General features: G+C 39.1%; 1 protein-coding gene across 2 annotated transcripts in view; it reads left to right on the top strand.

The window, feature by feature from the left end:
• Positions 1 to 9,093, top strand: part of PWP1 (PWP1 homolog, endonuclein) — a 31,619-nt gene extending 22,526 nt beyond the window's left edge. Inside the window, exon 15 of one of the 2 annotated variants that reach the window (XM_034987646.1) lies at positions 8,884 to 9,093. In XM_034987646.1, coding sequence (XP_034843537.1) covers positions 8,884 to 8,897 — 14 coding nt within the window. In that variant the 3' untranslated portion in view covers positions 8,898 to 9,093. Of the gene's footprint in view, positions 1 to 3; positions 1,596 to 8,883 lie in introns of those variants that run through there. The other variant, XM_034987645.1, reaches the window with a different exon arrangement.
• The last annotated feature ends 4,681 nt before the right edge of the window (positions 9,094 to 13,774 follow it).

The raw sequence follows: 13,774 nt of genomic DNA, 5'->3' as shown, positions 1-13,774 counted from the left end.
TAGTAAATGAAGCATTCGGAAGACGAGAGAGGCTTGTTCTTGGCAATACGAGAAGTTCATCTATTAGTGGCCCTTTTGGGAGCAGAAGCTCAGACACACCAATGGAGTCTTAATGTGGAGCATAAAATTTTCTGTTTTTTAAAAAGCTGACCTAGAAACATCCATGTGTATAGCTACAGCCATGTAGTGACTGAAACAAACTTCATTATTTCCTACTGCCAGACATTCCTCTGCAGCTATGGCGGCAGCACAAGCAGGGCTGGTCTTTGCATTTGCCTTTTCAGTGTGTGGTGTTTAGGGCTCCTACTGCATTTCTTGAAGAGGATAATAAAGAGGTTTTTAAAAAATAATTCCTTAAATAGGCCATGTGTCATAGGTAACCTATAGGTTTGTAAAATAGGTAGGTAGTAATTTGTGGAATTTTAGAAGAAAATCCTCTGATCTTAAAAGATGGGTAAACCCAGGCCTAGAAAAGCTGTGATTTGGCCAAGATTGCACAGTAGCCATAAACAGGGGCAGGTGCCCCAGGAATGGAATTGCTCTTTCCTGACTTGACTGTTTTCCAGTTAATGTTCGTGACTTTAGAAATGTTCTCAGTGCTACTCGTAAAGTTCAGTAACTAAATTAAAAGGGGGATGCCTCTTTTCCCCCAGCATGGTATTCAAAGAAAAAAGAGACATTACATTATGATAAAGGTGTCAGTCCAACAAGAGGATAGAACATTCATAAATATCATAGGAGCACCTAAATAAAGCAAATGTTAACAGACCTAAAGGGAGAAACAGCAATACAATAGTAGCAGCAGAACTTAATATCCCACTTTCATCAATAAATAGACCATTCAGAAAGAAAGTCAATATGGAAACATTGGCCTTTACAGACATATACAGAACATTCCTTCTGAAAGGAACAGAACGCACTTCTTTTTCTCAAGCACACATGGGAAATTCTCCAGGATAGATCACATGTACCACAAAAAGTCTAAATTTCAGAAAATCGAAGTATCAGGTATCTTTTCTGACCACAATGGTATGAAACTAGAAAATTACATGAAGCACACTGGAAGATTTGCAAATATATGGAGATTAAATAACATGCTACTGAACAGCCAATGGGTCAAATAAAAGAAAAAGAAAAAATACCTAGAAACAAGTGGAAACACAACATACCAAAACTTATGGGATATAGCAAGAGCAGTCCTAAAAGAAGTTCACTGCATTCAATGCCTGCTCAACCTTTTACACCTCAAGAAACTACAAAGAAGGAACAAAGCCCAAAGTTAGTAGAAGGAAGGAAATAAAGACCAGAGTGGAAATACATGAAATAGAAACTAAAATGGATCTAAGAACTATTCTTTTGAAAACTGACGTTTTAAAACTAAGGAAAAAGGACACAAAATCAAACATAAGTTGTTAAAACTGGTAGACCACCAAAATACAAAGGATCATAAGAGACTACTACTATGAACAGTTAAGAGTACAACAAATCAGACAATCTAGAGGAAAGGGAAAATTCCTAAAAATACACTACCAGCAAATCTGAATCACGAAGAACTAGAAAATCTGAAGGGACCAATTACTAGTAAGGAGATTGAGTCAGTCATCAAAAACCTCCCAACAAACAAAAGTTAAGGATGAGACTGCTTCACTGGTGAATTCTACCTAATGCCTAACCAATCCTTCTCACACACTTCAAAAAATCGAAGAGGAGGGAATACTTCAGACTCATTTTATGTAAGGCCAGCATTACCCTATTATTAAACTAGAAAAGGACACCACAAAAAAATTATAGGCCAGTGTCCTGATGAACCTAGGTGCAAAACCTTCTACAAAATACTAACCAAATTCAACAACATTAAAAGGATCCTATATCATAAGCAAGTGGGATTTATTCCAGGGATGCAAGGATGGTTCAATACCTGGGAATCCATCATGATACATCTCATTAACAAAGGATAAAAATCATAAGGTCACCTTAGATGCAGAAAAAACATCTGACAAAATTGAACATCCATTATAAAAACAAAGTGGGTTCGCAAAACAAAGGGTTAGCAGGAATGTACCTCAACATAATAAAGGTGATGTATCACAAGTGTACAGCCAGCATACTCAGTGAAAAATTGAAAGCTTTTCCTCCTAAGATCAGAAACAAGACAAGGACCCCACTCCTCACTTTTATTCAACCTAGTATTGGAAGCCCTAACCAGAGCAATTAGGCTTTGGTAAAGGAGAAAGCATCCAAGGCAGACTCCACCAAAAAACTGTTAAAACTAATAAAATTCAGTAAAGTTCCAGGGTACAAAAATCAATATGCAGAAATCTGTTGTATTTCTATACACTAACAATGAACTATCAGAGAAATTTCTTAATCCCATTTACATTTGCATCAAAAAGAACAAAATAGGAATTTAACCAAAAGGGAAACTATAAGACACTTATGAATAAAATTGAAGACAAATAGGTGAAAAGATACTCCATGCTCTTGGAATGGAAGAATATTGCTAGGATGTCCACACTACCCAAAGCAATCTACAGATTCAGTGTAATCCCTATGTAAATTCCAATGGTGTTTTTCACAGAAATAACCCTAAAATGGGTGTGGAACCACCAAAGAACCTCAAATAGCCAATGCAGTATTTTTTTTTTAAGATTTTATTTTCAAGTAATCTCTACACACCACATGGGACTCAAACCCACAACCCAGAGTTCAAGAGTCACACACTCCACCAACTGAGCCAGCCAGGCTCCCCTAGCCAAAGCAGTCTTGAGAAAGAACAACAAAGATGGAGGCATCATGCTTTCTGATTTCAAGCTATGTTACAAAGCTACAGTAGCCGGGCGTCTGGGTGGCTCAGTTGGTTAAGTGACTGCCTTCGGTTCAGGTCATGATCCTGGAGTCCCTGGATCAAGTCCCGCATCAGGCTCCCTGCTCGGCAGGGAGTCTGCTTCTCCCTCTGACCCTCCCGACCCTCCCCCCTCTCATGTGCTCTCTCTGTCTCTCTCTCTCGATTAAATAAATAAAATCTTTAAAAAAAAAAAAAAAAGCTACAGTAGCCAAAATAATACGGTATTGGCATAAAAACAGACACAGATCAAGTGAACAGAATAGCCCAGAAATAAACCCATCCATACATTGTCAACCTACAACAAAGGAAAGTTGCCAAGAATATACAATGGATAAAGGACAGTCTCTCCAATAAATGGTGTTGGTTAAACTGGATGGCTACATGGAAAAGAATGAAACTAGACCACTATCTTACACCATATATAAAAACCAACTCAAAATAGATTAAGAGCTGACCATAAGACCTAAAGCCATAAAATTCCTAGAACATCAGTGATAATCTTGACATTGGTCTTGACAATGATTTTCTAGATCTGACGACAAAAGCAAAGGCAATAGCAACAAAAACTAAGTTTGATAGCATCAAATTAAGCTTCTGCACAGTGAAGGAAACTGACGAAATGCAATTTACAGATGGGAAAATATTTGCAAATCATCTGATATGGGGTTAATATCCAAAATATATAGAGAACTACAACTCTAGCCAAAAGAAAAAAAAATCTGATTAAAAATGAAGAGTACTTGAATAGACATTTTTTAAAAACGACATACAGATGGCCAGAAGTATGTGAAAAGGTGCCCAACATCACTAATATCAGGGAAATGCAAATCAAAACCACAATGACACAATCATTGGAATGGTTATTATCAAAAAGACAAGAAATAAGTGTTACAAGAGTAGAGAAAAGGGACCCTTGTGCACTGTTGAAGAGAATGTAAATTGGTGCAGCCACTATGGAAAACAGGATAGAGGATCCTCAAAAAATTAAAAATAGAACTACCATGAGATCCAGAAATTTTACTTCTGGGTATTTATCCAAAGGAAACAAAAACAGTAACTCAAAAAGATATCTACACTGACATGTTCATTGCAGCTTTATAATAGCCAAGACAGGGAAACAACCTAAGTGTTCATCGATGGAAAAGAAAGTGTGTTTGTGTTTGTATACACACACACAAAGTGGAGTATTACTCAGCCATAAAAAGGAAGGAAATCTTGCCATATGTAAAAACATGGACCTTGAGGGCATAAATTATGCTAAGTGAAATAAGTCAGATGATATCATATGATCTTGCTTATATGTGTAATTTTTTTTTAAATCTGAGCCCATAGATATCATAGATAAATCTGAGAACGGATGGGTGAAATGAGTGAAGGTAGTCAAAAGGTACAAACTTCCAGTTATAAAATAAGTCATGAGGATGTAATATACAGCATGGTGACTAAAGCTAATAATACTGTATATTTGAAAGTTGCTAAGAGTAAATTGTAAAAGTTCTCATCACAAAAAAATAATTTGTAAGTATGTATGTGGATGGATATTAGAATTGTGAGCATTTCACAATATATACAAAAATCTAATCTTAATGTCCTGTAACTGAAACCAATATAATGTTATATGTCAATTATCTCAATTAAAAAAAAAGTGAATGTGAAACACAAAGTAAAGATTGCCCCCTGAGGCAAAAGACAGTGTATCTTAATTGCTCCTGTCATGGCCAAAGTGTATTAATTCTCCCAAATGTTCTACTTCTCCCAACACTAACTTCTCTCCCCCAAAAGGAGTTAAATATAACAAAAAAGAAATGATACATGATGGTTATATTAAAAGCAAATTAAACAGACTCATAAATTTGGTTTCCTGGAACTCTGCAGTAGATTAATTGGGAAGTACTCTCCGAAAACCTGTAAGGAAATCAGGGATGCAGAACTGGGCAGAGGGAAAAGTTGAACCATTAGGAAGTTTCAACAGATGTCCCTTTCAGATCTTTAGCTCTAAAGCTGAAATGACCCTCCACAGAAGTCTGGAATTAAGGCACCCCCACCTCATCATTTGGTTCAAGCTGTCTGCCGGGAATAAGCAGTCTCCCCAGGCAAGGCAGCTGCCATAAGCTGAAAGCCATTTCCAGAGAAAAATTTCACTGGAAGCGGTCAGTAGCTAGCACCTCTGGAAAGAGCTGCTTATTCATGAAAGGGATTCTAGGTGGTACATCCCAGCATCCATTAGAGAGTGCAACATCTAATTTTACAAATGCTGGACTAAGAAATACAGGTCCTGGAAGGCCCAGAAATACTGAGGAATTAAGTCATTGAGGAAATACTGCACCAACAGCCAGAAGAAAACATAAATCCGAAAAGGAATCTGGCATCTGAGACAATTTGTTCCCTAAGAATATGTGTAGATTCCAGAAAGGTGGCTAAGGGCCTGAGAAATTGAGCACTGATTTTTTTTTTTTTTTAAACCACACAGTGCTAGTGGGAAATAAAACCAGTATCCAGAAGGATCAAGTAGATGGTGCTTGAATAACCCAAGGCTTTGAGTTGGCCTAGAAATAATGACTAACCAGAAACTTCCTCCCACAAACAGACTGAAGGCCAGTTTTAAATCATCTGAATTATAATTCACTAATGTAATCCAGGATTGCTGGTACCCTTAGCTGCCTACCAAAAACACAAATCCTCTCTGGAAGAAGATAATGTCATATTGGTCCACACATTTTTATTATAATTTTTAAAAACTTTTTAAAGATTTTATTTATTTGACAGAGATAGGGGATAGAAAGCACAGTGTATCTTAATTGCTCCTGTTATTAAGCAGGGGGAGTGGGAGATGGAGAAGCAGGCTCCCAACTGAGCAGGGAGCCCGATGTGGGACTCGATCCCAGCACCCTGAGATCATGACCTGAGCTGAAGGCAGACGCTTAATGACTGAGCCACCCAGGCGCCCCTTTTATTATAATTTTTGACATGTAAAAACGAGGGCATAAAAAATAACCAGGTGTATAAGGAAACCAAACATAATTGAAAACCGAAAAATACAGATAATAGAAAGGAACATACAAGATCCAAATAAGGGAGCTATCAGAAACGGATTTTGTAATAACTATCTTTAACATGGTCAAGGAAATTTAAAAATTGAGAATTCTGGCCAAAAACTAGAAATTGAATTTAAAATGGAAAAGCTCGGGATACCTGGGTGGCTCAGTTAAGCGTCTGCCTTTGGCTCAGGTCATGATCCCACGGTCCTGGGATCAAGTCCTGCACCAGGCTCCCTGCTCGGTGGGGAGCCTGCTTCTCCCTTTCCCTTTGCTGCTTCCCCTGCTGGTGATCTCGTGCCCTCTCTCTCTCTCTCTCTCCCCCCCCCCGCCCCGACAGAATTAAAATGGAAAAGCTGGAACTGAAAGGCATAATAAGAGAAATTACAAACTTGGTAAGTGGCTTTAACAGATTAGATACAACTGAAAAGTAAAGAAAAATGGCATATAATTCTCTAGAAGGAGAGAAGAAAAAGCTAATAGTATGTGTAAAAATATTAGCTAAAACGTTTCCAGAACTAATGACATCAAACAACAGATTTGAAAGCACCACTAACCCCATGCAGAATATACCAAAGAAAACCACATCTTGGGGCGCCTGGGTGGCTCAGCCATTAAGCGTCTGCCTTCGGCTCAGGTCATGATCCCAGGGTCCTGGGATCGAGCCCCGCATCAGGCTCCCTACTTCATGGTTAGCCTGCTTCTCCCTCTCCCACTCCCCCTGCTTGTGTTTCCTCTCTCACTATGTCTCCATCTGTCAAATAAATAAAATCTTTAAAAAGAAAGAAAACCATGTCTAGGCACATTATGGTAAATAGCTGAAAACTAAAGCAGAGGTAAGGCACAGCCGCGGCGAGGCAGGGAGGAGCATATGATCTTTAAAGGAGCAACAATTCAACTTCTGGATGACTTCTTAACAAAAATAATGGAAGCTGAAGGTAACATGTATATATTGAAAGTACTGAAAAAAATAGCCACATTTGAATACTGTACTTAGCGAAAGTATCCTTTAAGGAAAAAAAAAAAAAGAAAGAAAGTTACTTTCAAATAAACAAAATGAGAGTACCTATGAGGAGACCCACTAGAATAAGTGGAACAGGCAAATACTAAACTATATGAAAAAATAATTCTTTGATAAAGAGAAACCTTAATCCAAAGAATGAAAATGTCCAGAAGTATACTTGGCCATGAGGTGTTTTCCTGATTACTAGGACTTAAAACAAGGGTTCACAAATTTTACAAAAAGTAGACATTCCATTTAGTCAGCTAGTTGCATCTGTCACAACACTCAGACTCTGTTGTGGCACAAAAACAGCCACAGACAATACATAAATGGACACTTTGAAAAAGAAAGAAGAGGCAGACTGTTGGTTCTCCAACACTGAGTGCCCCCCTATGCCCAGGGCTGTACAGGCCATGGGAGATTCAGTCTGAATAAGGAAAGCCTTTGCTCTCTACCTAATGGGACAACGGTATAATTACAGATTGTGAATTTTAACAAGCAGTAAAAATGACCTTCTAAGACCCATTGTAACTTGGTAGAATAAAAGAGCTATCAATCCATGAACCATTAATATTTCCTACGTAATTCATGACTGTGACTTCAAACATTTGAGTGTGAATCCTGTGGAATGTCATTCCAAGTCGGACACTGGTATAAAGGTACAGTAACGTGGGTTCACAGCAGACTGAAGGACAGGGTAACTATTTTGGTTTTCTTTGTTTTGATCTGGCTTTTGATTAGCTATCAAAACAAGCCCCAGATCACCAAAAACTAGTGACAGCTAGAGGAGACCTCTGATAGGTTTAAACTCAATAGTTAATTTTATCTCAAATTTGGTATTTTTGCCTACAAAGAACAGCTACAAAAAATGCATTTTGGGGGGTGCCTGGCTGGCTCACTTGGTAGAACATGGCAACCCTCGATCTCAGGGTTGTGGGTTCAAGCCCCACTGCCTGTAGGGCTTACTTACACACACACACACACACACACACATACACACAAAGTCTTTTTCCTCAGGAAAAGACTCAGTTATGTATAAAAAATAAAGCACTTCCACTGTTTTATGTTGACATGTCTAAACATGTCTTACAATAAGAATTCATATTTAATATACATCAACAATTTTAAATAGTAAAACAGGGCTGACACTTTTATTTCCAACTTGAAAGTACAAGGCATGATAAATGCCAAGCAGGGGGAGTGCTTGGAGCCCGGCGAACGAGCCTGTGGAGCTCCTGGTAGAGTGGGCCTGGGGACCCGGGAGCAGAAGAATGCCGGGCCGGGCTTGTAGCTGCTGCCGAAAGCCAGTGCAGGGCGCCGGTGAGACGCCGAGCAGACAGGCAACAGACATCGGCACACATGGGGATTCAAATCCAAGTCAGGATAACAGATTTCAAAGGAAGCTCAACTGTGCCATATAGACAGAGAGAAGGGTCCCCTGTCACTTCCTGCCATAGGGGTGCCCCACTCTTAAGTGCGAAGACATGTGAGCCCAAAGATTTGTAACCTAGAGAGAGAACGCCTTTTGCATGGAAAGTGGGAGAACAAGATGCAGCATTATTTTCATCGTTGATAGTTTGTTGGTGATCAGTGTTATTAGATAGCATGTGGAGACGCTATGGGGTGGATCATGTCTGTCAAAGTGAAAAAGTAACACTAACTTTTTTTAAAAAATTGACCTAGATATAGGTAGGCTCCAGATAATGATATCCTGGAATTCAATTTCACTGAGACCAATTGTTTTACAAGGTAGAATAGCAACTAATTTTGGGGGGTGGGGAGTATTTTCCCCACTCAGTATTTTCTGAGTGTTGTGACAATTGTTCATGACAACCCCAGCTACATGTTACAAAGCTCTTCTCAACAAAAGTGATTATTAAATGTACTACATACTTTTTTCCTGGTCTCAAATAAATTAATAAACAAAAAACAAAATACCATCAGGGCAAACATCTAGAATTTGGGTTCAAAAATAACTTGTTGCATACTTCTGTTTCTAGCTCTGACACCTTAGCTTGTAATGCTCTGCCACTAAAAAGAAGAAAGGGTGAATAAATGCATGCAACATCGATTTGAAGTCACTGAAGAGCTTCTAAGGCAACTAAGACCCAAGGAGCAAAGATTCTGGGAGAAGGGACATGTAGGAAAGTGACCTAGGCTAGTTGTCTTCTCAGGTATTTACTAATTTTTACGTTGTGTCAGGTGAGAAACTAAAGGGGAAAAAACATGCAGGTGAAAAGTGCAGCAGAGGGGCCCCTGGGTGGCTCAGTCGGTTACCTGCCTGCCTTTGGCTCCCTGCTCACTCGGGAGCCTGCTTCTCCCTCTCCCTCTGCCTGCCCCTCCCCCTGCTTGTGCTCTCTCTCTCTCAAATAAATAAATAAAATCTTTAAGAAAAGTACAGCAGAGCATTCATCAGCCTCACAACACTAGAAAAACAAAACGACCTAAGGACCTCAGGAAGCAGGCCTCTAAAAACACTTCAGGCTCTCATTGTGATCCCTAAAAGCCTACACCTAGAAGCTGAGGTGAGCTACAGGCAGAGCCAACTTTATAACATCTGAAGCCCAGCCATGAAAAAGATCAGTCTTGATTGGACTGAGGTGTCCCTGCTCTAGCTATTTGCCAGAAGATATGGTGAATCCTCTCTGGAAGAAGTAATTTCATCCACAGCATCTACTGTTTTTCATATACAATCCCCAGCATCTCATCAAAACTTATGAAGCATACCAGGAAATAGGACCAAAAGAGAAACAGACCCATGGGTGCCTGGGTGGCTCAATTGGTTAAGCATCCAACTCTTGATTTCAGCTCAGGTCATGATCTCAAGGTCATGAGATTGAACCCTGCATCAGGCTCCATGCTCAGCAGAGAGTCTGCTTGTCCCTCTTCTTCTCTCTCAAATATTTTTTTTAAAAGACCAAATATTAAAGAGAAACATACCCACAAGGAATTCACACAATGGACTTTGGACATGGACTTTGAAATAACCAAGATTTATATAACCAATAAAATATGAGAAAAGATTGAGTATTATCACCACAGAACTGGAATCTATAAAGAATCAAGTGGGAATTCTAGAACAGATATATAGAGAACTTGATATATGGGATTATTATAAACCAGACACAGGTAAAGAAAGATTAGTGAGGGTAGGTCAATAGGAACTATCCAGACTAAAGTATAAAAAAAACACATAAAACATATAATAGACATGGTGCAAAAGTCTAACATACATGTAACTGGAATCTGAAAATGGATGAGAAAGCAATATTCAACGAAATTATAGTTAAGAATTTTTCCAAAACTGATGAAAGGCATCAATAAAATAAGCACTTTGAGAGAAATGCTCAACATCAGGGAAATGCCAATTAAAGCCACAGTAAGATATCTCTTCACATCCACTAGAAAAGCTATAATCAAAAACACACAGACTATAAAGAACTTACCAAACTCAACACCCAAAGAATAAATAATCCAAGAAATGGGCAGAAGACATAACAGACATTTTTCCAAAGAAGATATCCAAATGGCCAACAGACACATGAAAAAGCGCTCAACATCGCTCAGCATCAGGGAAATCCAAATCAAAACCTCAATGAGATACCACGTCACACCAGTCAGAATGGCTAAAATTAACAAGTCAGGAAACGACAGATGTTGGCGAGGATGTGGAGAAAGGGGAACCCTCCTACACTGTTGGTGGGAATGCAAGCTGGTGCAGCCACTCTGGAAAACAGTATGGAGGTTCCTCAAAAAGTTGAAAATAGAGCCACCATATGATCCAGCAATTGCACTACAGGGTATTTACCACAAAGATATAAATGTAGTGATCCGAAGGGGTACGTGCACCCCAATGTTTATAGCAGCAATGTCCGCAACAGCCAAACTTGGAAAGAGCCAAGATGTCCATCAACAGATGAATGGATAAAGAAGATGTGGTATATATATACAATGGAATATTATGCAGCCTTAATCTCAGGAAACAAACAGGGTTGCTAGAGTGGTGGGGGGTGGGAGGGATGGGGTGGCTGGGTGATAGACATTGGGGAGGGTATATGCTATGGTGAGCGCTGTGAAATGTATAAGACTGATGAATCACAGACCTGTACCTCTGAAACAAATAATACATTATATGTATTAAAAAAAAAGAAAAAGATAGTAGGAAGGGAAAAATGAAGGGGGGGGAATCGGAGGGGGAGACGAACCATGAGAGACGATGGACTCTGAGAAACAAACTGAGGGTTCTAGAGGGGAGGGGGGTGGGGGGATGGGTTAGCCTGGTGATGGGTATTAAAGAGGGCACGTATTGAATGGAGCACTGGGTGTTATACGCAAACAATGAATCATGGAACACTACATCAAAAACTACATAATGATGTAATGTATGGTGATTAACATAATAAAATAAAATTTTAAAAAAAGACACACAGAAACACGTGCTGTTGAGTTTTTAGAGATGCTAGAACCCTCACACATTACTAGTAGGAATGTGAAGTGAAACAACCACTTTGAAAAATAGACAGTTTCTTAAGTTAAAAAATAAATTTACCATATGAACCTGCAATTCCACTTCTAAGTAAATATACAAGAGAAATGAAAACATGTCCACATAAAGACTTGTATGCAAATGCTCAGCAGCATTATTCATAATAGCCAAAAAGTAGAAACAATCCAAGCATCCATTACCTGGTAAATGAATAGACAAAATATAGCATATCCACACAATGGAATTCTATTGTGATAAAGGAGTGAACTGATACACACTGCAGCATGATTGGACCTTTGGAACATATTGAATGGAAAAAGCCAGACATAAGAGACCACATATTAGATGATTCCATACACATTAAATTTTCAGAAAAGGCAAATCTATAGAGATAGTGGACTACTGATTTCCTGGGACTAGCAGTGAGAATGGGAAGTGACGGCAAAAGGGCACAAGGGATCTTCTTGGGGTGATAGAAATATTTTAAAATAGGATTATGGTGATGGTTGTACATTTTTGAATGTACTAGAAACCACTGAAACATACAACTTAATTGGGTGAATTTTATGGTTAAGTAAACATCTCCAATAAAGCTGTTTTTTAAAAAGATGAAACAAAGACATTTTAAGATGGAATGTCTTAAAACCAAGAAGATTGTCTTTAAACCTACAGTAAACTTACGCAGAGTCATAAGGCACCTACCTGGGTGGCCCAGTCAGTTGAGCATCCAACTCTTGATCTTGGCTCAAGTCTTGATCTCAGGGCTGTGAGTTGAAGTCCCATGTTGCGCTCTACTCTGGGTGTGGAGCCTACTTAAAAAAAAAAAAAATTAGGCAGAATGAAAATGATCCCAGATGGAAACATGGAAATGAGAAAAGGAATAATGGTCAATGTGGGTAGATTTAAGTAAATATTACCATATAAAACAACAATTATAATTTTGCATAGGATTTAAAATGTCTGTAAAATTAAAATGCCTGACAATAATATAAAAGGTGGGAAAGAGACAAACAGAGTAAGTTATTCTGTGATACCAACATTATTTTAGAAGGAATAAAAGCAATGGATATGGGGCACCTGGGTGTCTCAGTTAAGCTACTGACTTGATTTCAGCTCAAGTCATGATCTCAGGGTCATGAGATCAAGCCCTGTGTTGGCTCCGCACTGGGTGTGAAGCCTGCCTAGGATTCTGTCTCTCTCCCTCTGCCCCTCCACCCCTCCCTCTCCCTCTCAAAAAAAAGAAGAAAGAAAGAAAAAGGAAAAGAAAAAGAAGCAATGGATATTGCACTCTAATAAATCAAGAATGCATGTTGTTATTCGTAGGCTAACTACTAAAAGAATAGTGGAAAAACACAAGCCAAAAGGGAGGAGGGATGTAAATAATAAATATTAATTCAAAAGAAGGAGAGAAAAAGGAATACAGAATGAGTGCAATAAATAGAAAATGAACAGTATGATGGAAGATTTAAATCCAAATATATTCATAAGTATATTATATGTAAATGATCTAAGTAATTAAAAGGCAGATTATTCAGGGCACCTGGGTGGCTCAGTCAGTTGGGTGTCTGCCTTTGGCTCAGGTCATGATCCTGGAGTCCCAGGATCAAGTCCTGCATCAGGCTCCCTGCTCAGCAGGGAGTCTGCTTCTCCCTCTGCCCTTCACCCTACTCTTTCTTGCTCTCTCTCAAATAAATAAAATCTTTAAAAAAAATAAAATAAAAAAATAAAAGATTATTCAAATCCATAAAAACCAAATAAAGCAATTATATGCTGCTTACAAGAGCCACACATAAACATAAGAATCCTAAAAGACTGAAAGTAAAAGAGTCGGGGAGGCTGGCAGAGTAGGAGGACTCTAAGCTTGCCTCATCTCATGATACAACTAGATAATACCCACATCAGCATAAATAACCTAAAAAACAACCCAAAAACTAGCAGAACAAACTCTACAACTGAAGGTAGAGAAGAGGCCACATTGAAGAAGGTAGGAAGGGTGAAGATATAGTTTGGGAACAAAATGACCCATGGCCATCCACACTGGAGAGCAAGCCAGGGTTGTGGAGAAGGGCAGGAAACAGACTCTCTCACTGGGAAGCTCACACAGGGAAGACAAATCCCCATAACATTTGGCTCTGAAAGCAAGAGTGGCTGTATCCTGTGAGTTCTTACAATCAGTGGGACTTAAAGCCTGGAATTTTAAAATTGGGGGGGCTCAGGTTGGAGGATGTTAGGAATCTGAGTCCCCACCCTTAAACACCTGGCAGAGATACAGTGTAGAGGCAGCAATTTGAAAAATGCTGGGGGCAGAGGGGAGAGAGAGTTATTTACTCATCTCAGAGTACATCCCAGCGAGACAGATTGCAGGGAGGCCCCGACCCCAGGAACAAAGGAGCTAGCATGTGCCA

This window comes from Mirounga leonina, unplaced genomic scaffold (genome assembly GCF_011800145.1).
Source record: "Mirounga leonina isolate KUSES-001 unplaced genomic scaffold, KU_Mleo_1.0 Mir_418, whole genome shotgun sequence".
NCBI classification, from domain to species: Eukaryota; Metazoa; Chordata; class Mammalia; order Carnivora; family Phocidae; genus Mirounga; species Mirounga leonina.
This window is presented reverse-complemented; position numbering and strand designations above follow the sequence as displayed.